At 37.9% G+C, this 25,733-nt stretch overlaps 1 protein-coding gene across 1 annotated transcript; it reads left to right on the top strand.

Annotated features, from left to right (window-relative positions):
• Positions 1–1,115: 1,115 nt before the first annotated feature.
• LOC121235244 (protein MHF1 homolog) lies at positions 1,116–18,774 on the top strand. The gene is given in 9 exon segments (XM_041131567.1): positions 1,116–1,273; positions 1,494–1,721; positions 1,800–1,872; positions 16,338–16,544; positions 16,718–16,789; positions 17,549–17,629; positions 18,179–18,249; positions 18,252–18,288; positions 18,291–18,774. Coding segments are annotated over 7 exon segments (549 nt in total). The 5' UTR covers positions 1,116–1,273; positions 1,494–1,721; positions 1,800–1,826; the 3' UTR covers positions 18,326–18,774.
• Positions 18,775–25,733: the final 6,959 nt, after the last annotated feature.

The following is a 25,733-nucleotide window of genomic DNA, read 5'->3' as shown; positions in this document are numbered from 1 at the left end:
ACAAAGATCTCGATGCAAAAAAAGCTACAAATGGCAGAGTTAATTCACAAAAAACAAAGAAACTCATAAAGATCAGAGTTAATTCACAAATATTAAAGAACCCTAGCTTACAAAGATTAGATAAACCCATAAATAAATAAAGATCAAAGAAACCCATAACTGCAGCTTTAGATGGTAGATAAAATGGGAGATCCAAAAAAAGTTAGGGTTTTAAGTCAGCAAGAGCAATAATGCAATATATAAAAAATCCAAATGCATACAACTAGCAATAACAATATCGAAATACATACCCTTATAAAAAAAATCCAAATACATATAACTAAGAACAGATCTCAAATGAAAGCATACAAATTACTTTGAGTTTGTGTTGGATTTGTGCGAGAGAGAATGGTGGAGTCCAACTATGGAGGATCCCGAAAATCAAATGTGATAGAGAAGTTAGGTGGCTTGCCATGGAGGTTCCCGATTCTCACAAAGTCCAGCTATGGACAAAGCAGAAACATATTGGAATATGCGAGAGAGAAGGGGGGAATCCAACCATGGAGGAAACCGAGAGTGAGGGATATGAGGACTGCAGCCATGGAGAGGCTGCAGTTGATGGTGGCTGCGTTGTGAGGGAAGGGCGATACGTACGAGGGCACCCAACCGTTGAGAGAGAGGAAGATGCGGAACCAACAATGGACCAAGAAACAAAATCACGATTGGGGATGTATAGTTATGGAGAACCACTGTAATATCCAAAAATCTCATTCCTAATTTAGGGATCCGGATGGAGGGAGGTTTTGGGTGCAAACCCTAGACTTTCTCCCAAAATATAGAGATAAAGGGCAGATGCGGAACCATATGAGAATGCTCTAAGTGTCACTCTTTATTTTTTCAACCTCATCTAAATTGGTTGAAAAATGCCTCATTTTTATATAAAAACGGTTTTATCTTATCTCATCATTATAATCTTTTCAAATTCTCACACAAAATATAATAAACAATTCAATTTATTTTTAAATTTTAAAATAATAATAATTTTAAAAAATAATATTCTAATAATATTTTATTCAACTTTTAACTTTTATCTAAACTTATCTCACCTTACCATCAAATAAAGCAAAAAATAATTAGGAACTAGAGACTAGGAGTTTTCCGCGCGCTTCTTTAATTTCTGGCCCTCTTTTCTCTCTCTGCCGCCGCTAGACCATAACACAGCTTCAGCTCTAGTTCCACAGCAGTACATACAGCATCCCACCTCTCTCAGTCTCTGAATCTCCTTGCAAATCTGGTGAATCTATTCTTATACATTTTGCTTTTCTTTCTTCTTTACCTTTTTAATGATTTCGATTTGTTCGCTTATGCATATGTTATCTAGTTCTTTTGGGGATATTTGTTCTGCAGATTCATTTGGTTTTTCTGAGCTAAACTTGTTACATTTATTTTCGTTTGATTTTTTTTTTTTTAATTTGGTTTTAATTTCTTGGGTATGAATGTTGTGAATCGCGTAGAACTCCGGCTCATTCACTCCGACTCCGTTCCAACGACGTTAAGGCTGAACAAAGCCGGACTTGGCTCCGAATCTCTGTTGCTGTTGGAGCCCGGATCTAACTTTGACTCTGTCCTTATAATTCGAATTATACGGAGTTTTGGGCTGTCGAAGGGAGCTTGGGCCCGATGTTGGCAGACGGATGCGTTTCACGGGGATGGATTTCTCTAGGGGGACGGTTGCTGGAAAGGTCAGTCAACTCGTCGAGTTATATTTCTCTTATTTGTTTATTTATTTTAGATCTCTATTGTTTTGGTGGATGGAATAGTTGGCTAATTAGTTACGAAGAGGCAAAATGGGGTCAATTTGGGACGCGTTGCTGAAGGCCATTTTGTACTCTGGTAATTTTACTCCTGAGCGTATTTTCTCGCTCTTGAAGAAGATTTTTGTTATTTATTCTGTTTCCATTTCTAGTAATGTTAGATGCTAGGGTTTTTGTTTGGGGACCTGGATGTATGCAATCATGTACTCTGTTCGTGGTTGATGAGTAATCTGACTAGTGATTTAGGTGGTGATAGTCTTTTAGGGTTTGTTGTGGCGCTTTTTTAAAAAACCTGATGAAAAGCTTGATGTTCTTGGCGATTTCAACTTCCAAAGGCTAGTTTTATTTCAGTTTTTCAGGGTTTTTGAGTTGCTTATGATTGGATTTTGTTGATGAAGCTGTTTTTCGTCTCTTTTGAGCCAATGTATACACATGATCCAACTCTTTTGGATGCTATTTTTTTAATGATCTCTTGTTATAAGGTTAATAGGATGTACTCTGGTGCTTATTATTATCTTCAAAATTTGGTGGTTGAGTAGACTATCCGCGGCCATCCAAGTGTTGGCGTTGGTGGTTGAGTGAGCTCAGTTTCATCGTCTAAATTGGGTTCATCTTCCAAATTTGGGTTCTTTTTTATGTGCTGCAGAATATATACTAAAACGTTTTAGTAGGCTTGTGTTTGCTGTTTAGGTATAATATTTTATTTCTAGATTTGGGTGACTTTTGAGTTAGGGCAATGCTACTCTGCCGCCCAGCATTTACCACTGGGCGTGCCGCCCAGTTTGTTTTTTTTTTTTTTTTCGCTTTTTTCTTTTCACATTTTTTTAATACATTTTTATTTTTTAAAAAAATAAAAAAAATACACCAATACACTTAAAATCACTTCCTTAATTACTAAGTAAAAAAAAAAAATAATAAAAAAATAAAAAATGACCAGCGGTCAAAACAAGTGGGCAAATCAAGTGGGTGAAGAAGCTTTTCCCTTTGAGTTATTACTCACACAATTTTGAGTTACCATGTATTGGTTCATTGGTTATTTTATTTTATTTTTTTGATTTTTTTTTCTTAATTTGTTTTCAGGATGTTTGTTCTGCATTGTTTGCTTTCAGAATTTGTAATTACCATCTATTTTGAATTACAAGGATTCCTTGTGCTGGATTTTTTTTTGCATTGTTTGCTCAGTTTTAGCACGTATGAATTGACCAACACTTGCCACTTTAACAGTTAGAATATGATAATATAAACATAATGGACCACATAAGAATGGCAGCTGGATTAATTATCAATGGTTTATCAATGCACATGAAGGAATTTTACGCAGAAACATTACTGGTGTTGATAAGAAACAGTATTTTTATACTTCCAAAAAAGAAGTGGAACTTTTTCAGTTTTCGCTTATTTTTCCTAAATGAAAAGTTGAATCACGATCACTTTAGAAAAGTATGAAATGAGCTATAAAGAGAATTTTATTTTTTGTTAGTGATTTTATATTTTCTCTGCTCAAGTAGTGTATTACGGTCTTTTTAGTGTAATTACAACTTATGCTTGCAAAGACCATACTAGCAGGAAAAATGCCATGAAATAAAACTTAGGGTCTATACAAGAGATTAAAAATTAGCAGATTACCTGTAACTAACCCAACCTAGTGAGAGTTTTTCTGAAGGTAATCATTAGGGTCAGATTTGATCCTCAGAAGCTTCTTACTTGTTTACTTTCAAATGTTTTACAGTTCTTGAGAAGATGCTCAAACATAATTTTCGTCAAGCAGACGAACTTATTCTTGTGAGGATTTAAGGCAGCAAAACAGCTTTTTAGAGTTCTCGAAAACTTTTCTTCTGATGGGTTCTCTCCAAACTCAAGATATTCTCCAATTCATGCCTGCATAGTATTCTCACCCTCATTAGAGCCGTGTGAAAAATTATCATCTTAGTCCTCTTAGTTTCTACAAAAGTGTTATTCCAGCAAGTCATAGTTTTATTCAGCTAACTGTTTTCCTTCCAAAAATTGAATGAAGCCACTCATCACATAGACTACTATTTTTTGCAGGGTCAAGAAGGTTTTTCTTTTAAGACAGTCATTTATAATGTTGGTAGCATCATATTGAGAGATGCTCGCACACATTTTCTTAATTGATTTAAGGAATTTGATGTTCGGTTAGTATCGGTGTGTTTTGGCTATTCCAGTCGATTTTTGGCATTTTGGCTCTGGTATATGGCTAAATGGCATCAGCATCGATAAAAAAAGAAGTCTAAATGGCATCGGTTGTATTTTTTTCAATTAATCTTAAAATAGGATGTGGTGTAAAAGTCACTATTACATTCTCCACTCAAAGCTGTCACATTAGTGTTTTAATGATAAGTGAAATAGACTCACTCACACAATTAAAACACAAATTTGTAAAAAATTTAAAAACAAAAATTTGTAAAAAAAGGTTTAAAAGCACAAATTTATGTCTAAATATGTATTCATGGGCTATTCTAGCAAAACAAAAAATATATTCAAGGGCTATGTATGTATTTTCAAGAAGCTTTAAGATTTTCCACCTCAAGTCTAGGACTTTGATACATATACCAATTTTACTAATCCTACTCTTCATACAAAATAAGTCACATGCAACCAATGTGGTGCATTTTAATTGAGTCTCTATTTAAGTGATTCCTATAAAGTCACTTAAAATAAGTCATATTAGTTGGTGTAACTGATGTGTAACAACCCTTTCCGTAGTCAAGAATGTTACGTACATTCTCAAACTTACGCTCGGTAAAGAGTTCAACATCATAATAGTACCTCATTTATTGAATCATAAAACTAGCTTGGCATAGCAAGGTTTTATAACATGAAGACGAAAGCATAGTAATGTAAGCATAAACTAGTCCTATGTGAAAAAAACACTTATTTGAAGGTCTAAGACTGAAAAATAAATCTACTCTTGGCCCTTTTGCTCGGTGTCCATGCCATCATTATTTGGGACATTAAAACATAAAAACAAACAAATAAATGAGTCAAAAACTCAGTAATAGCACATCATACTGTAAATGTAATTTAACTCGACCTTAGGCTTGGCTTTGAAAACTTTCATGCATAATCATACATATATATAGCATATGGATCATTCAATAGTAACTTGGTGGAATTTAAGAAGTGATCATGGCAATTCATATAACATGGATGAGTGAATGATTGACTCCATGCATCCAATATGTTTCATGCATGACTTGTTAATCTTGTCTTTCACTTGCATAGTGACCATCATAACATATGTGCATCGGTCCAATTGTCGTTGACTGCATAAATCATAGCATAACATATGGTGGACCACACTTAGGTCAGTGACTTGCACATCCACCCATAAATATGTTGACTTCATGATATTCATGGCGTTTCATACTCATATGCATGGCATAGCACTAAACATGACATATTAACATGAGCATATTTATCATGACATGGCATCCACTCATGGCAATCAATAAGCATTACAACATAAGAGTGATTTTCATGACATAGCATCCATTCTAGACAAACAACCAAATCAGCATAGCATAATTGCATTCACCAGCACATTGTCACAATTCATCGAGGGTTCATAAAAAGGGGCTAACATTGAATATGGCTCTACATAGCATTGGTAAACAACACATTTTCTTGCAAAACAGAATAGTTACAGCACACATGAAGGTTATGATCATGCCACTTACGTTATTTACATGTCAATCTATACTAAAATTCTTATTACTGCGTTTGGATGTTGAGATGAGTTGAGTTGAGTTGTGAATAGTAGTATTCTGTGAGTCCCATTGAGATAGGTTTAACTTTTTATGTTGAGGTGGGTTTAACTTTTTAGGTTGAGATGTATGAAGTAAGTTGAGATGGGTTTAACTTTTTTTATGGGAAATTGAAAAAGTAGTGGGTCCCATCAATGATTGGTTTGAGATGAGTTGAGTTGGGTCTAATAATTGACTAAGGTATGAGCCTATACTCCATAGAGTTGCTTGCTGCCTACCTAGTGGCAGTGAGCTAAAATTGACCATGGTTCATGCATTCTACTCTTAAATTTAACTACATGCTGTGTATGTATGTGTAGGCATGCCTTTATGATTTTTGGTAAGTTAAAATGTATATAAATCTCAAAACAGATGCTTTTTTTTTGATAAGTAAGAGATAGATATTATTGATATGGAAGTAGGCGTAGCCCTTGTACACATGAAGTATACAGAAAGACCCCTAAATACATTCTAAGAGCGATAAATTAAAGATAGGAAATCATAAACATTGTTCCCATTTAGTAAAATAGCAGAAAACCAAAGCATTAAAGTGTGAAAGAAAAAATTCTTCAGTTCCGCCATAGTGCGTTCCTTGTCTTCAAAACATCGCGCATTCCGTTCTGCCCAAATACACCACATGATGCACGACGGAATCATCTTCCACACTGCAGCCACTTGATGACAACCTTGCATCTTCCTCCAACACCCCAACAAATCCACCACCCTCAAAGACATAACCCAAGCAATATCAACCCTTTGGAAGATCTCATCCCACAATATCCTTGTTAACTCACAGTGCAATAAGAGATGATCCACAGATTCTCCATGCTTTTTACACATGGAACACCAATCCATCACAATACATCCCCTCTTCCTCAAATTGTCCGTGGTCAAGATTTTCCCAAGAGCAACATTCCATACAAAAAAGGCAACTTTAGAAGGCATTCGAGACCTCCAAATAGTCTTCCAAGGAAACGGAATAGGATCCTGTGTTATCAAGATTTTATAATACGCCTTAACCGTACATTTCTTATGTTCCTTGTTTCTCCACTTCAATATGTCGCGCTGTGCCATAGGAGTCCCCATGGAATATAGTAGGCTGAAAAAATCTGATACACTAGATAATTCCTAATCATGAAAGTCTTTGTTAAAAAGTACATTCCACTGGTGAGCGCCATGAGAAAAAAACCGCATATCGGCCACTGAAGCCTCCCTATTAGCTGCAATACGATAGAGAGCCGGAAAAGCCCTTTCCAACGCATGTTCTCCACACCACATCCCGCCAAAAACTGATTCGATTACCCTCTCCAACTACCAACCGAATGTGTTTTTCGAAACAAGGCCCCCCCCCCCCCCCCCCCCCCCCCCCCCCAAACGAACTTCCATAAACCCACACCATGCCCCCCTCGCACTTCATTGGAGCACCAACCACCCAAGCAACTCCATGTCTAGCGTTAATAATTTTTTTCCATAATGATCCCTCCTCCGAATGATATCTCCAAAGCCATTTCCCCAGTAAGGCTTTATTAAAAGTTCTTACATCACACTCCCAACCCCCCATACACCACTAGAGCACAAACTGTCTTCCATCTAACTAAATGAAATTTCTTTTTCTCCCCTATACCCCCCCAATAAAAATGCCCTAAAGTGTTTTTTAATCCTGTTCACCACCCCTACAGGCATCGGAAACAGAGATAAAAAATATGTGGGAAGGTTAGTAAGGGTGCTCTTCAATAGAGTGAGGCGACCCCCTTTTGATAAATACATCTGTTTCCACCCAGCCAACCGAGTCTCTATCTTCTCCACCACCCCATCCCATATAGCTCTAGCCTTAAAAGATGCTCCCAAAGGAAGACCCAAGAATTTAATTGGTAGAGAGGACACCTTGCAGTCTAAAAGGCTAGCTAGACTGAGGATATTAGAAATTGCACCCACTGGAACCATCTCAGACTTACCAAGATTCACCTTGAGCCCAGATACTGCTTCAAAACAAAGTAGCAGTGCTCGTAAAGTTTGGATCTGGTTGTTATCTACTTCACAAAAGACTAGAGTATCATCTGTAAATAAAAGATGAGAGATCACCAGTACCATTACCCACTTGAAACCCAGATAAGAAACCTCCACCAACAGTAGACTGTACCATCCGGCTCGGGGCCTCCATAACTATAACAAATAAGAGAGGAGAAAGTGGATCTCCTTGTCGCAAGCCCCAAGAACTATCAAAGAAACCAACAGGTGTACCGTTGACTAGAACTGAGAACCGGGCAGTAGAAATACAATGACTCATCCAGGAAATCCACCTATCACCAAAACCACACCTCCCAAGCAGATATAACAGGAAATCCCAATTCACATGATCATAGGCCTTCTCCATGTCAAGCTTGCACAGGATACCTGAACCTCCCTCCCTCAATTTATGATCCAAGCACTCATTTGCAATAAGTATTGAATCAAGAATTTATCTCTCATGAATAAAGGTGTTCTAGGACTTGGAAATGATCTGATTCAACACAGGACAACCGATTAGCAAGAACCTTTGAAATAATCTTTTAAACACTACAAACCAGGCTTATAGGGCGAAAATCCTCAATAATCGAAGCCCCATGCTTTTTAGGAATGAGCGCAATGAACGTCGTATTAAAGAATTTTTCAAACTTTTGGAAAGAGTGAAATTCACTAAAACCTTGCAAAACATCACCTTTCACAATGTCCCAACAAGTTGAAAGAAACCCATTGAAAAACCATCCGGACCTGGCGCTTTATCCTTAGCCATACCAGAAATAACCTTATAAATTTCATCTTCATCAAAAGGTCTCTCCAACGCATCAAGTTTCGGCCTATAAGCCTGAGAATCAATTGGCTCAAAAGACAACGCATCAAGCTTCGGCCTCCAGCTAGCCGATTCCTTGAGAAGGGCCTCATAATAATGCACAATATGATTTTCTAGTTCGGAAGGAGAGGATAAGACCTGAGTACCTGAATATAGCGACTCGATAGCATCATGCCGATGTGAGTTAGCCACTTTGTGAAAATACTTCGTATACTTATTTCCTTCTTTCAACCAAAGGGCCTTGGATTTTTGACGCCAAGAAATCTCCTCCGATGACAAAACTCTCTCCAAATTTGCCATCATCGTGGCCTTCCTCAATAACACCTCCTCCGAAATATCACCCAAAACTTCCTTACCTTCTATCTCCTGTAATTTCTCCAACAAAGTTGACTTTTGATTGTCAGTGTGGCCAAAAACTTCTAAGTTCCACTTCTTCAGGTCTTTCTTGAAGGCCTTCAATTTACTTGCAAGAATAAAACTTGGAGTGCCTAAATATTGATATGCTGACCACCAGGCACGCACCATCTCTACAAATCCATCCGCTAAGAGCCACATGTTTTCAAACTTAAAAAGACTGGCGACTCCTGTTCATACCCTCCCACTCTAGAGTAATAGGAAAATGATCTGAGCTGACTCGAGCTAGCCGTTTTTGACAGACTTCCGGAAAGTGAGCTTCCCACGACGGAGAGACAAGAAATCTATCCAATTTGGACCAAACCCGACCATTTGACCAAGTATACTCACCCCCTACCAATGGAAGATCCATAAGTTCCAGATCAAAGATGAACTTTGAAAACTCCTCCATAGCCACAAAATTTCGATAATGCCCCAATCGCTCACTAGGGAAGCGAGTTACGTTAAAATCACCCCCCATACACCACGGCACATCCCAAACGAAATGTAGGCCCACCAACTCCTCCCACAGCCTTCTTCTATTCCTGCCCACACCCATCCTTCAACAACATTTCTGGAAAGAGTCGCTACTGAGAAATCTCCAATACACTCCTCAATCACCTCAACCAATCTTTTATCCCACATAAGTAACACTCCGCCTGAGGCACCCTCAGAGGCCAAGTAAGACCAACCCACATACGAGCATCCCCATAGGCTCCACACAATACTTCTATCAATAAGTTGCAACTTTGTTTCTTGAAAGCACACCACATCACCCTTCCACATCCGCAATAATGATTAGATACAGAGGCGTTTATTGCGATCATTGAGCCCCCGCACATTCCATGATATGATCTTAGGCTTCATGTAAACATAAATTGCCCCTCCCTTACGATCTATCCCTTCTGCCGCTCCCTTCTTTCACATCATAGTTAATGGAGCAAATTAGCCTTCTAAGTTCCCTATCCTGCTTAGAGGCTGACTATGAACGATCAAAACAGATGCTAACATGCTCAAATGTGACTTTTATAGTCATTTAGGGTTGTTAACAGTAATCCCTTTTTAAAACTTTAGAGAGTATTGATAAATCTTTTAAACAATTATGCATGTGATGTCTTAGGTATGCACATGGTTTAAAACATTTTCCTTCCTTGTCACTAGCTGCTGTGTGTGTATTATACAATAGTGACCTAATCGATCATGACATGTCAGTATGCAAGAAAGTGTTGAAATTTCTACCTTTGATAAGAAATCTGGTTTTTGATTTACACAATTATATTTAAAACATTTTTCATGCAGTGAGTGGTGTCATGCATGTGCTTTAAGTGTGTTCCTTACCTCTAAACATGTCAAGCATGAAAATCCATGACTTTACTAGCTGTGTGATGTTGCTGTACTCCTGTCAGGCTACTGACAGCATGTGTTTTATGCGTGCCATTTCTATGATGTCCAGGTAGTATGTATGGGAAACTCTCATGCTTGTTTCTAAGCCTCTATACAGGTAAGACTAGGTAGGGGTAGGGTTCTAAGGGTTTTCTAGGTTGCTGTTAGCAACCTAGATTCTCAGTGCTTCTAAAAGTTGGGTATTTCTCACCTTTTCTAACCCAAGGTGGGTGTTGGAAGAAATCCTTGGCTGCTTTGACAGCAGCTATGCCCTGCAAAGTCACTAACGCTATGCCCTGTGAGTTCTAAGTCGAACTTCCATAATATAACATAGGGGATTTTCTAACGCTTAGGACATGGAAGTTTTAATGTATTGAAGAGAAATCCTTACCTATTACAGCAGAGATTAGGAGATTCCTCCTAGGGAGTTTGGCGGGGAGAACTTGAGAAAGGGCTATAGGATGGCAGCCACTGGTAAGTGACAGCACATGATTTGAAGCACATAAAAAAAAAAAAAAAGAGTAGACAGCTCACTTGGAGTTGCTGTCACTGTGGGGAAGTTGAATAAATTTGGTTGTGTTCTGTGCCAGTCTGGAACAGCTTACAATAGAATGTCTTAGAGTTAAACCAATGTTCTAGAGGGAGAAGAGAGGGTGCTTGTGGGTCTGCATCTTACCTAGGGTGGTAGAGAGTGGCGGCACAATGGCAGCAGCAGCCTTGAGAATCCTTTGACACTTTGATGGTATGCAACTTAGTGAAGTGTATGGGGCTGCCTCTGGTTTGCTTTTAGTCTCAAGAGGCTGTAGGGTTAGGGTTTCACTTAGATAGAGAATGCTTTAGGGTTTCTGGACGTAAGGGTGAAGTATGGGCATAGGGGCTGCCTGTATAAACCTGCAGCCCCTTCGTATGAATTTTGATTGAATAATTGCTGGGTTTCTAAGCTGGCTGCAGATCCCTCAATCCTAGAAATTTCCATTTGAGTTGTAAAATGAAAATCTCCTACACTTGCTATAATGGGTTGAGAGTGATTGCTGGAGATTTCAATGCTGGCCGGACAGCTATTTCAAGAGTCAGCTTCCTTCCTAATTAGTCCTAAAAATCTTGGCAGTCTCTTCCTTGATTAGCTCCTATGCTAATAAGAATAAATTCTTGCCTAATGTATTTAGGAATTTCGAACTCCTGCTGCCCAATAGATTTTGGAAGCTCACTAGGTCCTATTTTTAGCAATAAAACACATAATACCTTCTTTAACAGATGCTTCTCTTGGAAGATTGCTCACTACTGATAATTTGAGGAAAGGTAGTCTCATCATTATGGATTGGTGTTTCTTGTGTAAGGAAAATGGGGAATATGTGGATCATCTTTTGTTACATTGTGAGGTGGTTCGGTTCTTGTGGAATGATATCTTTAACTGTACTGGTGCGGGAAGAGTTAAGGATATGCTTAGGTTGTTGGAAGGGAAATAGGGGAAATGCTCACATTGTTGCTGTGTGTAAAATGATTCCCCTCTGCATTATGTGGTGTTTGTGGATGGAGAGAAATAAGATGTGTTTTGAAGATTGGGAACGTTCCTTGGAGGAGCTGAAGAGTTTCTTTTATAATACTTTATTTTCTTGGGCTTCGGTCATCAGTTGTAATGAGGACAGCTTTCATGATTTGTTTGTATCCCTCACTGGTGCTTAATGATACTTAAGGCATTTTGTATACTTCCTGTGTATTTGGGCTAGGGGTGTAAAAAAACCAGTGAATCGGTAAACCGGACAGGATCGGACTGAACCGGTGGGTTTGGTCCGGTATCGAGTTTGGTTCGGTCTGGTACCGGTTTTATTTTTCTTAAAACCAGTCAAAATAGTTTTGTATTATATGATAAATTACTAATTAATATACTATTAAATTTTAAAATCTTATATCACTATAGTTTATTGTATTAATAGTTATACTAATACTATATAGTGCTTATTAATAGTTATACTAATACTATATCACTATATATTATATTATACTATAATATATCACTATATTATATATTATAATATATCACTATATTATATATTATAATATATCACTATGGTCTATAATACATTTATAATATATATTATAATATACGACAATATATTATCACTATAGTATTATATACTATAATATACTATTATATATATTATATAATATATAATATAGTATATTAAAATCAGAAAACTGGAATGAACCGGACCAGAATTGGTAAAATCGGAAGTACCGGTTTAGGGGGTAACCGGTGCAGAATCAGTTCTTGAAAATGCAAAACAGGTGTATACCAGTTCGGTCCCAAATTTTGTCCAACACCGGACCAAACCGGACCGGTTACACCCTTAATTTGGACTATGCCTATTTCTATCAATAAAATTTTACTTTTACTTATCAAAAGAGAGGGATGGTCAGGGATGAAGGAGGATGAGGAGGCACTATGGGAGTTTGTAGAACAGGGAGGAAATAAGAGTTGTCCTAGAGGTGGGGTAGCTCTGAGGCCCGTGGCAGCAGTGGATCAACATCAAACTTGATCATACAGGGAGGCCTTGGTGCAGACAGTGGCGCCGTTGCAGTCCCGTGAGAGGAACAAGGATGGAGATAGGTGTGCTATGGCAACTTAGAGAGGATACACCGTAAGACCCAACAATGTCTATGGGACTGGAAACTTTACTCATATAGTTGGTACAACAAGTACACAACGGAAAGGAGGTGGTGCCAGGCACCATGCTGGTCTGGTAGAGGATGGCATGCACAGAACACTTCTGGACGTAAAATCCCATCTGAGTGCATTGTAGGAGAAAGTAGAGACTCCTTAATACTATGCGTTGAGGAGAAGTATGACTTGGGCTTGGGCTTGGAGGCAATTGGTCCTAATAAATATAGTGCTAATTGGCCCATCTTGCTTGATTGCGGTGGTATCCGTGGTGGTCGAAGGTGTTTTAAATTCGAAAATATGTGGTTAAAATCTGAAAGCTTTGTAGAAAGAGTAAGACAGTGGTGGTCTTCGTACCAACTTCAGGGCACCCCTAGTTTTGTCCTTGCAGGAAAATTGAAAGCGCTAAAAAGAGATCTGAAATTATGGAATATGCAATCTTTTGGGGACCTAGGGGAAAACAAGAAGGGTAAGTTGAAGTAGATCTTGGATATTGAGAGGATCCAAGAGGCGAGGCCCCTTAACCAAGATGAAGTAGAATGGAAGACCTTGTTGGGTGAGAAGCTTGAGAGAATTATCTTGCTAGAAGATATTTCTTGGCGGCAAAAATCAAGAGCCTTGTGGCTCAGGGAAGGAAACTGAAGTACCAAGTTCTTTTATCAAGTTGCAAATTCTCACAGGAGAAACAATAACATTGAGATGTTGAAGATTGACGGTGTTGATTGCAGAGAATAACAGGTTATTCAAGATCATGTAGTTGGCTTCTATGAGCAACTCCTAACTGAACCAATGTGTTGGCGGCCTTCCCTTGATGGGCTGGGTTTTGACGCCATTGGTATGAGTGATGCCTCTCGGATGGAGAGGGCTTTTGAGGAAGATAAGGTGGTGGAGGTAGTGCGGAAAATGGCTAAGGACAAAGCGCGGGGGCCGGATGGCAGATGGTTTCTCTATGGGTTTTTTTCAAGATTGTTGGGATGTTGTAAAGGAAGATATTATGAAGGTGTTTCAAGAGCTCTTCGTGGCCGGAAAATTCGAAAAAAGCTTAAACAATACTTTTCTTGCATTGATCCCAAAGAAGGTAGGGGCTATTGAGATAAAGGAGTATCGTCCCATCAGCTTAGTGGGAGGGGTTTATAAGATCATTTCCAAAGTGCTAGCGAACCGACTTAGTGAGGTGGTGGGGAAGATTATCACCAAGCCCCAAAATGCCTTTGGGGTGGTCTAGGGGATGAATTCAAATTCCACCTGTTTAAGTGGGATAAGGTATGGTCCCCAATTTCTTCTTGTGGGTTGGGCATTAGAAATCTGAGGGTCTTCAATCGGACCCTTCTTGGAAAATGGTTGTGGAGATACAATCATGAATCGGAAGCTTTATGGAAGTCGGTAATTGAATATAAATATGGAAGTATGTGGGGGAGGCGGAGCACTAGGGAGGTACCAGGGGCGTATTGAGTGGGAGTGTGGAGGCATATTAGACGAGGATGGGGGGTGTTTGCCTGTCATACTAGACTTGTGCTGAGTGATGGCTAAAGAATAAAATTCCGGTACAACTTATGGTGTGGTGATAATGCCCTCAAGGACTCATTTCCTTCAGTCTTTAGGATTGCAGGTGAGAAAGAAGCTTCAGTGGCGGAATTCATGGAGATATCTGTGGGCCTAATCCAATGGAATGTGAGTTTTACTAGGGTGGCCCAAGATTGGGAAGTTGACAGCTTTGATGATGTCTTTAGACTCTTGTCCTCCATAAAACCAAGCCCTCAAAGAGCTGACACGTTGTGGTGAGTACCCATAGGTAAAGGTATATTCTCGGTTCGCTCTTTTTATAAGTCTCTCATACAATATCCGAGCAACCACTTTCCATGGAGAACGATTTGGAGAAATAAAGCGCCTCCCAAAGCGGTGTTTCTTGCTTGGACAACTTCCCTTAGCAAGATTTTGACGATAGATAACTTGCGGAAACATAGGGTGATTGTAGTGGACTGCTGTTGCATGTATAAAAACAATGGCAAGACTGGATCATCTCCTCTTGCATTGTCAGGTTGCCAGAGCATTATGGGACGATATATTCAAACGGTTAGAGTTAGCCTGGGTTATGCCTGCTACAACGGTTCAGTTTTTGGCCAGTTGACAAATCTAGGCGGTATTCCACAAATTACAGCTATATGGAAGATGGTACCTATTTGTATTCTGTGGTGCATATGGTAGAACTGTAATGACCGGACGTTTGAGGACAAGGAGCGCACATTAGAGGAGCTGAGATTATTTTTTGTCAGAACTTTGCTTTTTTGGGCCAAAGCTGTTGATTTTAATGGCCTTGATCTTCATAATTTTCTTATTTCCATTTCCCCCTCCTAGATAGGTGTTACCTCTTGTATACCATCTTGTGTACTTGGCCTATGCCTATTCTTACTAATACAATCGTTTAATTATATAAAAAAAAAAACTTCTCAAAAAAAAAAAAAAATAATTAGATGACCAATTTCTAAATAGTTTACTGTTATTGAATAGGGGGATCTAATGCATGTACCCTCCACAGTACTGTAGTATATATGTACAAAACCATTATTACTCTTTAGTCAAATTTTACAGTTTGAAATTGGTTGACAGTTAAATTTCCATTTAACTCCTACAATTCCCTTACTACATCCTTTTTGTTTTTTTTTTCTTTAATTTGAAACTTTTCATTAATTTTTTTCTTTTTTTGTTTTTTGGTGCATGTGCAGGAAGATTTTACCGCTGAGAAGCCATTTTAACCATGACATGAATTTTAAAATTCTTATGCTTTGTTGGCAACAAACATGTTTTACACCGATTTGGTTGGGTGGGAAGAGAAATTAAAAAGGACAACGGCTATCCTCATTTTACTGAGCATGCTAGGATATCAATTGTTTTCTGGTGAATGTTTTCAGCTCCAGATTCTCTATTGTGGAGTAGTTTTGTCTTGTGTTGCATAGATAATCTGTTGTCGCTCATCTAGGATTTTCTCATGTAAATGTTCTAAGTTTCTTTTCTAGTTAATTAACATTTTACTTTACCAGAAAAGGGAAGGCTTTTCCCTTACTAGTCAAGTGGTAAGGTAGGGCGCTATTTGATGAAGAACAGAGACTTTAGGAAAGTGGTTCAGGTAGCTCGCTGGTTTGAGCAAAGGACTGAAAATCCTTGTGTCCGTGGTTCGAATCCACTTGTAGACCATCAGGTGCAGTGGGAGGTGCAGCAGGAAACTCATCCTAGATGGCTGTAATAGGACTGCAGCAATCAGCCTCAAACATACAATTTGTTCTTTTAACGAATTAGTTATGACCCTATACTAAACCTTAGTTTCCGATCATGGAGATGTTACTTTATAGTGCTGATTAATTTTCTGTGATTTGGTAGTGCTGCTTGGTTCCTTTTTCCCCCTTTTGCTTTTGTGGATTGCTCTCGAATAGATAGTAATGTTTTTTTTGCTGCTAATGAAATCTGGATATGTAACTCTCGAATATGTAGTATTGATTGATTTGACTGTTGCTGCTTAGTGAATCCTTGTGATAGAAAAGAGCGGTTACGTTTCAAGCCCAGCCATTCTGTGTGCATTTCCAGGTCGAGGAGGGCAAAACTTGAACTTTATTTTGTAATGGAAGCAGATGGAGCTGGGAGTGATGTGGAAAGAGAAGACGAATCAGTGATCGAGCTCTTGAGAGATCGATTTCGCCTCTTAACCATCTCTATCTCTGAGGCCCAAGGTTATTTTTTCTACCCTATTTGGTTGCTCAGGAAACTCAGGAAACTGAGACTAATCTAAATTACCCAATATAAGTGATTACTGGATTGATCTTGTATACACATATACTTAATGATCAGACAGAGAGATTTGTAGATTATCTCATTCTATGTTTGATTTACTTGGTATGCTCAGCAAAGAGAAACAACCTGGAAATATCTCTACCTATTGCGGCTTGCATTGCCGATTTGGCCTTCAAATACACAGGTAATTACTTTTTCAATTTTAATTTTTATCTTGTTTTCCTTAATTTATGTTTCCGTACAAGAACCTGTTGATATTTTACTCGTCCATTCTCATTCCTGTGAAAATCAAAGTCCCTTCTTTATGCACTCCTTGCAACTACAATACAATACAATAATTTTGATCTAATTAGATTTTGAAGTTCTTCTCAACTTGAGTTTGGGGACTCTTTTTTTGTGTGTTGGATTGGAAAGGAAATATTCGTGTGGGAAGATAGATTTTGCTTTTATCTAATGACATCGAATTGTATGGATTTAAGAAACTGCTGATTGATTCAATTGGGATCCATCCCTCTTTAGAATACTAAGTGGTTGCTTGAGGGCCTATCTTTTTGTTCTTGAACTTGATAATAAGCACGTCTCTGTTCCATGCGAATCTGGTTTCTTCACTGCTGAGAATGGATATATCACTTATAAGCATCTATATACTTTTGTTGGAGAACATGAAATGGTTAAGCGTTTTTTTCGGTTTATTGAATTTTTGTCCCACATGTATCAAGTCAAGGGGTGTTAGCTTAAAGGTGGCATTAACAGAATCTCTTAGCTAAAGAAACACCCGAAGGAACCTCATAATTTAGAATGAAAATCAATCTCATAACTTTCATTGGTTGCATTTAAGTGACGTACAAGTCCAAGGTGTTGCAATAACATGGAGCATGTTATTTATGGGCTTCATTCATTTTTTCGCAACACTCGTGACTAACAAAAGAAATAATGTTTTCAGAGCAGCTGGCAAAGGACCTTGAGCTATTTGCACAACACGCGAGTCGTAAATCTATAAACATGGAAGATGTCATACTTTCTGGTGAGTTTTCCAAATCCTCATTCACAAGGAGTATTATCATCCCTAAAATTAATATATTATTAATCATTTTCTATTACCTCTAACTGTCTATGCTTTTAATCTACCTTTACTTGGGTATGAATGCTTTTGCAAATTGTCACAGACGATTTTCCCCTTTTGCATTAACCAAGTTCCTTTCCCTTTTTTGCTTCCTTCTTTCTTGGGATATGGAAGAAGGGTGTAGCAAACCTTTTTTTTTTTGGAAAATGATACTTGGCCCCATAAGTTTGCATCCTCAAAGTTACCACTTGGGTATTTTATTTTTTATTTTATTTTTTAAAAAAAAGTTTTAAGGATGTTTAAAAAATGTTTGAAAGAAAAAAAAAAAAAAGGTGCAATTTGCACTAGTGGTAAGTTTGAGGGGGCAAACTCATGGGGCTGAGTAGTAGCACCCTTCGTTTTTTTTTGCTTGGGGGGGGGGGGGGGGGGGGGGGGGGGGGGGGGGGAGGGGGTGGTCATACTTCCTCAATTTGGATTCAGCACAAACTTATAAAAAAGACTTGGTTTCAGCGCATAGAAATGAACATCTAGCCACCTCTTTGAGGTCTTTCTGCACTGATCTGAAATCTAAAAGAAGCTCACATCTGAGAGGAAGCGAAAGAAGCCGTCAAGAAAAGAGGACAAGCAACTACCAGTGTAGTTCATATTCCTGATTAATTGAAGCATCCTTTGACCTGACGTACTACTGCCTAGATTTTGCAAACGCTTTCCTTATATCAGCAAAGCTGCAATCTCTCTCTGGGTTACGGTGTCAAACAACTTCTGCATCATGTAAATTACTTGCAGTTCCTAATTAAAATGCATATGATACCTTAGCTTGAAGTTTAAAGGCAATTAGGTTAATACAATAATCATTCTCTGTAGAGTGTTCTTTGCTATCACACATGTAGGGCTGTGTTCAAGTTGAGTTTGGGTGAGTTGAGGCTGTTCGAGTTCCTCTCAAATATCTCAAAAATTGGCTCGAGTTCAGCTTGTATAAAGTCGGGTTCTAAAATTCAGTCTGAGCTTGGCTTGATTTGTAGAAAATCTAGCTTGAACTTGGCTGGAAACCCGAGTTGTAATGGAGCCGAGTGCAGCTTAATCGAGCTTGATTTGGTTTGACTAGAGATTTTTTTAGTTTCTTCTTTTCTCAATTTAAAAATACTGAATAAAAAATATATAGAATAAACAAACAAATAAATGAGATAATAAACTGAATGAATCAAAATTGTAACTTTTTTTTATTTATTAGTCAAATATCAAAGATATAGTAATACAATATTATAATCTGTAGTTATAATTATATTTATATGTCTACACACACTTATATGTTCACACACGCACCCACATACTGTTAATTTTTTTATACTTTATCTAGTTTAATATATTTATTTATGTTTCCAAAGTGTGTATATGATATTTTGTATAATATTGTTACAAAAGATATTTTATGTAATTAGTTACATATATTTAATTGTGTATTTTGTTACAAGTTATATGATAAATCAAGTTATGCTTGAAACCGTATGCCAGGACATATAAATAAGGAATATAGAATAATTATTATAGAAATATAAATATATAATATAGAAACAATAAAAGGTGTGTAACAGATAAGATAATAAATTACCATCGAACTTATTATTAAGGGAGAACATATTTGTAAAGAGATTAATTCTCTAGAGTACTAGCACTAAAAGACATGAAAAAAATATTAGAAGGAAGATGAGAAGAAATGTTTTTCGAAGGAAGGAGACCAGAGCATAAGGTGAGTGTTTTTCAGAATGACTTTCTCCCTTCCCAAACCTTTCATATAGGCGACCAAATAGTGGACTTCATAATTGATTCTAACAAGAACAGTAAAAGTATACAATAAAATGATAATGGTTGCCAAAAGTTGTTTTGTCTTGTTGCGTCGAAAACATAAACAATGACTCTTCTTATCCAAATGCTTGAATAATTGTACCAACTGGATTCTTCTTTTCATAAAGCTAGATACTTCTTATCCTGATGTTTGGCCAACTTGAATAATGGAAGAATTTACATTTTCTTATATGGGCAATTTGTGGTTCGTAATTTGAAAAGTCTAAATCAATTGGGTCTTGATTTGTGAAGGGGAGGCCTATTGGAGAGCCTTGTTGACTTAGTGATAATTAGGTCTGCTGAGAATGACTTGATGGTGGGCTTTCCTCATCATCAATATCCGAAACTTGTGACATGGCTTCTGCTGGTTTTTGTAATTCCTTTTTGCTTGTCCCTAATGCTAATTGGACCTAAGATTTGCTATGTTGAACTAAAATTTCAGGAGCTTTGGTAACTTGCAAGGACATCTTCATAACATAATTATAATTATATTTTTCTCACGATCTTCACAAAAGTGGTTAAATGTTTCAAATATTAATCTGCAGAAAAAGAAAAAAATTAACACATAATCTATATAGAGAATTGGAAAATGATTAAAGGGAGCAAATATTTCATTCATGATATTTTAAGACTCATTGGAGATATTTTTATAACAATCTTTTATAATGAGAAAGATCATTATAAAACATCTTTTATAGTAACATTTAGACATTATGAATGAAATGTTATGCTATTCGGATTAAAAAAGTAAGGTTTAGGGTTTAGGGTTTTAGATTTAGGGTTTTGGGTAGTTTAGGATTTAGGGTTTAGGGTTTAGAGTTTATGGATTAGGGTTTAGAGTTTAGGACTGGCTTGCCAAAAGGTAAGGACTTGCTTGCCTATGGAAAGAGCCGACTCTGAACATGACAAAGAGCATATGCAACACCAACTACTAAACTAACTTACAGCTAATTCAGTTACCTCGATTGCACTACACTCATCTCCCTTAGTGTAGATACAATAATTATTGCAACAACTTTTAGTGTATTCAGTTACCTCGGTTGACAAGAATACTTGAACACTTTAATTGCGTAAGTGACCTCTGGCGAAAGCAGTTCAGAATGGAGTGTAGGAACTCAACCTAGACCGGGCAATCTAATTTACTTCTTCCAAACTAAAGTTACTGCAAACAAAGAGAGCCTGGTCTAGTTCGTGAATCAGTTGATAAAGAGATGACAAAGCCTTTTTGAAGTGGACCCTAATCATACTTCCTTGCCATTTAGGGAAAGCCTCTTGTAGCAGACTTTGGGTTGTGTGAGAAGATGCGTTAGTGCTTAAGATACCAGTCTGCCAGTTGTACCCTTCCCCTGCCTTTTCCTTGGCCAAAAGCAGGGTCTGGCAAGCAAATAGCCATGTCAATCAGTCCTTCACCACTTCTCGAGTGACTTCAGGTCTTAAATAGGCCAGAGGAAGTGTGGCCAAAAGATGAGGTCGAAGATGGCTAACTTTCTTGCTTGCTTTCCGTTCTGGACAAGGCAGACTTGCTGTCTCACTCACTTCTTGAGAATTGAGACTAAGGGTAGAAGAGTAGGAATGAGAAAGCAGTCTTAGAGAATAAAACTTCTCCACTTGGGAGATTGAATGAGAACCATAAATTCGAAAGAGAAGGGCAGAATTCAAAGAAGCAAAAGTCAATAGATTTCGACTAGGATCGAGTTTGGGAGAGGAAGCAGTTAAAGTAGGGATCATGCTGCTAGTGAATGATTGTTCCATTTTCAAAAAAGGTTGATTCAAGAACTTCTAGGCTGGAATCAGAAATGAAAAGAAGGAATGGTCCATCCGGAAGCCCACCAAAGATGGGGACTTCGAATGAAATGAGTCACAAAAAGCAATCGAGATTGATGACGGAGCAACCTACTAGCTTGTTGGAAGAAAAGATAGAAAAGATAAAAAGAGAACAAAAGCACCAGAAGCACATCTAGTTTCAACAGGAAAGAGAGGGTTGGATCTAAGAGGTCCTAGTGGTATTCTTACCTAGGAACTAGAGTAGGCGCAAAGAAGGAGATAAAGATTGTTGCTTCTTCATCTTCTATTACCTTTCCAGTCAGTTAATGGCAGTCCTAAAAGAAAGAAATCCTATTACTTCTTAGTGAATTTTATATGAACAAAGAAAAATTCCTCCGGATGTCAGACATGATCGAAGGAATGATCAAAGCGCCCTAGCTGACTACTAGATTTGTCTCACTATGGAATGATCAATGTATGGCTACCTGCAGCCGAAAGTGAGCCCATGAGCCCATACCTACTAACTAGGACTATTGACGTCAAGCGCAGTCTCACAATCTTTTTTTCTCACTAAATCGCTCTATCAGTTTAGTCAACTGGCTGAGAAAGGTTTTTTCCACATGCTCCATCCATCTCTTTTAGTTCCAGAACTAGACAAAGAAGTTCGGCTAGGTCCTACTCCCTGTTTACTAGCAATGGAATGGGACAACCATCTGAAAACGAGAAAATAGAGGCATCGAGACATTCTATTATATGACCCAGGCCTTGCCACGAGCTGGACTTGAAACAACACCTCTGGGCAAAAGACAGACCCAATGAACTTCCTTTCCTTTATTCGAATCATGACTTTTGTTGAGCCTGTTCCCTTTCAAGTACGTTAGGGGGCTCTCTCTATCCTAATGCGTTCTAGGCGAACTTTGAGTATCCGGTGGGAAACAATACTGAACAATTGAACGAAATGTTGAAGCGGGTCCGTTCTGTTTAAGATCTTTTATGATTTCTTTCAATTCTTTCACATCTTCAATGTGTTTGACTCGACAGTCGCTAACGGACTGCGAAATATTGTCGCTTATTTGAGTGAAATAATCAAAAACTTCTTCATTGGCTTTATTCTGCATTTCTGAATGAAGAAAATATTTGACAAGGAAGATGTCCCTTCCCGTAGTTCGCGGAGCTGAAGCTCCTGCGATTTGAATTCTATTTGGAGGTCATAGTCTTCCTTTTTTTTTGCAACATTAAAGAATCCTTCATGGAGTCCCCATGGCAGCCGTCCCACCAAATGAAAGGATTTCCTTTTTTTTTTTCTATAGCTCGGATACGTGCTTGTAAGGAAGCTTCCAAACTTCTATTTTTACCAAACGGAAACCCCCTCCTCATTTAGAGCAGCGGATGCGGATGCATCCGGATCAGGTGCCCTCAGTGGCGAAGGGGGCATGTGATGCCCTGGGGTTGGACCTTCCGCTGACAATGATGGTTCCACTTGCTGAGGGATTTGAACTAATTAGACAATAGAATCTGGATTAGGCCAACCTTTTGGCTCTAGGATCCTAAGGGAAGAGGCTTCTTCCAAAGCCTTCGAAGTGCTTGGAAATTCGCATATTACTCCAACTGTACCCAAAGAAGAAGAATTGTCATAACCCTGGGAATCATCCATCATCATACATGTAGAGGCAATTGCCCCTATGGTAAAAAAGTTAAAACAGACCGAATTGCAAACTAGACTGACCACAAAATAGTGAAAATATATATAATGAGATTAAATAATAGAATAAATGGAAAAGGCAACCTTGTTCTTTGGAAAGAGAGCAATTTAGCGAATAAGATAAAAGCTAACAGAACACTGGTAATAAGAGCACAAAATCCAATGGACTTACTTTTTCAATCCAACAAAGAAGGAAAAATCTATTCAACCCCCGGTTCACTAACACACACCACACACGCACGTGGCAAACCCGATTCTCCCATCCACCGGTTCTTCTACTCAATTCTCTCCCCCGACCTCTTTCATTTCTCAATCCTTTCTCCATTCTTCTTAGACTCGACACCCTCAACCCTTCTCCCATTGAGTTCTCAAACTCACGCCCTTGCCCAGGCCTCTCTCTTCTCCCCAACCTTCTTCTTCTTCTTTTTCTTCTTCTTCTTCTCTTCTTCTTCTCAGACTCGGGACTCTCGTGGCTTTGCCTAAGCCTCTCTGCAAAATTTCCCAACCAGACCTCGCCCATTCTCTCACTCGAACCTCTCCCTCAACCCTTCTTCTTCTCTCTCCTTCAACCCATCTCACCCAGCTAGCACCCTTGAAACCCATCACCCTTGAAACTCTAGACATTGTAGACACAAATTCGATGCTACGGTGAGTCCCTCTCGTCTGTCTCAATCTCTCGCCCTCTCTATGGATTTTGGTTATTTTTTCTCTGCATTTCATAACATTTTGGTGTCCGATTGAGGAAATGAAGGAGAAAATTATCGGTTGAGGTAAGTTTTTTGTGTTCGAATGTTCACTATTTTTTGTAGATTTTGTCTAAGTTTATTGTAGTACACTGATTGTGAAGTTGTTATGAACCTGGTTGGGAAATTGTTGTAATGTGGAAAATGCAATGAATGTAATGAATGAATGCTATGCTGAATGGATGGATGGAATGGAGTTGCTGCGTTGAATGGACCTTCTTTTGTTTCTGTTGTTATGTTAGCAGTAGTGTATTGGCAGTAGTGTTTGGTTGTGTATTGTTTCTTTTGTTTCTGTTTGTAATAGGATTAGTATTGGCAGTAGTGTTTGGTTGTGTATTGTAAGGAAAGGTTCATAAGGGCAGTTTGGTTGTGTAGATTTTGGCTAAGTGTTTTTTTTTTTTTTTTTGTGCTTAAGTTGTATGGATGTGTAGAAATATAATGTATCAAATATTTTTAGCATATTGTTAGCCATTGCATATTGTTGGCAGTTTTGTTAGTATATTATTAGGCAAGGCATTGTGTACAAAATTGACATATTTGTTAGCATATTTGTTATATTTGACACTTGAAATTTTTGAATTCCATGCAGGGAGACGCAAGATGTAAATTTTTATATGGGTAGATATATTGCACTTGGTAGAGGGAAATATTTAACAAGAGAGAATGCTGTTAGCAAGAATAGAAACTTCAAAGGCAGATCGCAGAGAATATGGGTGCTTGGAAATCGTTATATTTGTACTGGATCATATTTCTTGTAATAGTTTTTGGTTGGATCGGATTGAAGAATGTATGATGATAGTTTTAAATGTAATCTAATCTGTACTGAAAATGTAGCTGTGGATAGTTCTGTGGATAGTATTAAATGTAATCTAATCCATTTTGAAAATGTAGCTATGGATAGCAAATGGATCATTTCTGAAGTACATGAAGGATGATGTTGTTAAAATGTAGCCTTGCATAAATTTGTGAAAATGCAGTTCTGATCAATCTTCTCAATCTGTTCATTACTGTTCATTACTGTTCATAGTACAAAAAAAGGTGCTAAATACTTGTAGAAATCTTGGCTTTACTGCACTAACATGGCCACAAAATCTACACATGCAAAATACTACCAGACTAACAACTTCTCAAATTCAGTTAAGTGATGCATGCTGAAAATTGAAGATTCCTTTGCTACAATGTTTTCCTTCTCTTTTGTAGGAATACGTTAAGAATTGTACATGACAATTAAATGAGAAAGCAATTAAAATATATCATCAATACATTCAATATACTTTAGGTATTGTTCAAGAAAGGTCAAAGAATAATTGAGTTTTTCATTTTAGAGTTTTATTTACATCACCCTCTCATGACAAACACATACCAGATGGAAACATAGGGGTTACAACAATAGATCTCACAACATTAGATATTTTTTGCTCTACTTTGCTAACAGAAATATTAAGGTGTAAGAGAAAATGTGATAAAAACTACAACAAAAAAATTACCACTGCACCATAACTTGGAGGAATTCCATTACACACACTACCAGTGCACCATTTCACACACTACCACTGCACCATAACCTGTATTTACAATTTTCATACATGATCAACTACAAAATATTTACAATGTTTCCCATACTGGTTCAAAACAAAATTTACAATCATTTCCATATCGGCTCTAGTAAGTCACAACAAAAATAATTTAAATACCCCATTCAATCATTTTATAATCATTTTCACACCCCCTCTAGTATGGAAACCACACCAAAAATATTTTCCATACCCTATTCAACTATTTACAAGCACCCCTTCTAGTAATCCATTTAAACTAATTGTTGCTCAAAAAAGCCACTAGTGTTTTGCACTACCTCCCCATGGGGCATGCACGGTGGTGTTGGTTGTGATGGAGTACTACATTAGGTTGGGGTAATAGTCTCGTCAAGACTACCACCTACTTGTGATTCGGGGTGGTCACTATATTGTGCTTTGTCGTCAAAGATTTTACTGCAAGTCTAAATTGACAAAACAAT

Source organism: Juglans microcarpa x Juglans regia, chromosome 6D (assembly GCF_004785595.1).
Source record: "Juglans microcarpa x Juglans regia isolate MS1-56 chromosome 6D, Jm3101_v1.0, whole genome shotgun sequence".
Taxonomy (NCBI): Eukaryota; Viridiplantae; Streptophyta; class Magnoliopsida; order Fagales; family Juglandaceae; genus Juglans; species Juglans microcarpa x Juglans regia.
The sequence above is the reverse complement of the archived record's forward strand: the minus strand, read 5'-3'. Positions and strand labels throughout refer to the sequence as shown.